This window comes from Lolium rigidum, chromosome 1 (assembly GCF_022539505.1).
Source record: "Lolium rigidum isolate FL_2022 chromosome 1, APGP_CSIRO_Lrig_0.1, whole genome shotgun sequence".
NCBI lineage: Eukaryota > Viridiplantae > Streptophyta > Magnoliopsida > Poales > Poaceae > Lolium > Lolium rigidum.
Genome location: NC_061508.1, coordinates 236106902 through 236108552, shown reverse-complemented (window position 1 = coordinate 236108552; position 1651 = coordinate 236106902). Strand labels below are relative to the sequence as shown.

The window sequence follows — 1651 nt, the reverse complement described above, 5'->3', positions numbered from 1 at the left end:
CCGGAAAAATAGGCTAGACGCACCCAGAAATAACCACCACATAAAGAACCAGGGGAGTTAAAATAGATAGGCAGAGCTAAGTACTCCCCACAAATACACACGGAACAGAAACGATGCACAGCATTACACGTGTCAGCCAACGGCATAGGCCCAAAACAAACCCAAAATTCTGTAAAAAATCGAAGCTGTTCACGAATAAGTATAGTATATATATATATACTTATTCATTCTACTAGTAGCAATAAGCTGCACTGCTGCAGCACATCCACGTGAAGAACCTTGGGGAAGTCGGCGTCCGGTTGCTGTCGCGTGCAAATGTCCCGTCAATTCCCCTTCGTCAGACGCGCATTTGGCAATGATGAAATGGCAACCGGTTAATTAACCCCTCTGACCACAGCGTTGGCTTGCAAGTTGTTGCATTGATCCGCTTGCATCTTCCATAACCACTTTCTTATTGCGAATGATTTGAGAATTCTTTGCATAATCCGTTGCGTACCACAAACCATGACACAACAACAACGACCGATGGCTCAATTGCCCCCGGGATTCTCCGGCATTTCTCCTGCTCCAACGAGCCGGTTATTCCCTCCATCTCTGCCCCGGCTGCCGCCGCCGCCGCCGGCACAACCGCTGCCCAATCATAAACCATCGACTTCTCAAGGCAAGATCACCGTCGGCATCGTCATTGCCACCTTGACGTCCTTGCTCGTATTCACAGCCGTGTGGGCTCTATGCAGGGAATACAGCCGCCGCCGCGCTCGCGCCGCGGCCACAGTAGCAAACACGGCGGTGCGGCCCTCGCCGGAGCATGGAAGCCCGGCCGTCGAAGAGCGGCCGCTTCGCCAGGCCTACGCCGCAAACCCGGCGGCCGTCCTCCCGGCGTTCATGTACAGCCGGTCCGTGAAGCACAACTTGGCAGGCGGAGGGGAGGAGGTGGCGACGTGCTCGGTGTGCCTCGAGGAGTTGCAGCTCGGCGAGACGGTGCGGCTGCTGCCGGTGTGCCTGCACCTGTACCACGCCGAGTGCATCGACGCGTGGCTGGACGCGCACTCGACGTGCCCGCTCTGCCGCTCGGACACCGATCGTTCCGACACCGATCCGGCCACGCATCCAGTTTTCTTTTTAGCCTGGCTGCGTGTATAGTACTGGCCGGGATCCATCATCCATGGGTGCATAGTTCCTCCTAGTTCTTTTGGCCTTTGTTGTTCAAGCCTCATTAGTTCTTTCTCAGATCTGACCCTCAAACTGGTGTCTCCAGCATTACTCATACTGTTTATGAGTTTTTTTGTGGCCGGGTAATGAAACTGCGTGTAAAGAAGTTATAGTACATGTTGACGAGTAATTTTTCGATTTTGTATTTGGTCGATGAGTCTTTTTATTTTTTGAAAGAAATGCAAAAGATTTGTCTAAAATCATTAATAGAGAAGGAGTTCTGGTGTTTTGAAACATGGGAGCATATGCTCCCTATATTTTGAAATGCGTCTTACACATATTTAAAATTTAAAAAAAAATTGAAACAAAAAATTTGCATGTACATCTTCACGTGCTACGCTCTCACAAAGTCGTTTCATAAAAAATGAACTTATCATGTGACATGTGTAAAAAAGACAAAATCCAGTGCTGAAAACAATGCTTTTCACAGGATAAATTT

The 1651-nt window shown here is 49.5% G+C and overlaps 1 protein-coding gene across 1 annotated transcript; it reads left to right on the top strand.

The window, feature by feature from the left end:
* The first annotated feature begins 525 nt into the window (after positions 1-525).
* LOC124656302 (RING-H2 finger protein ATL39-like) lies at positions 526-1143 on the top strand. The gene has a single exon (XM_047195075.1). The coding sequence runs from the start codon at positions 526-528 to the stop codon at positions 1141-1143; it is 618 nt and encodes a 205-aa protein (XP_047051031.1).
* Positions 1144-1651: the final 508 nt, after the last annotated feature.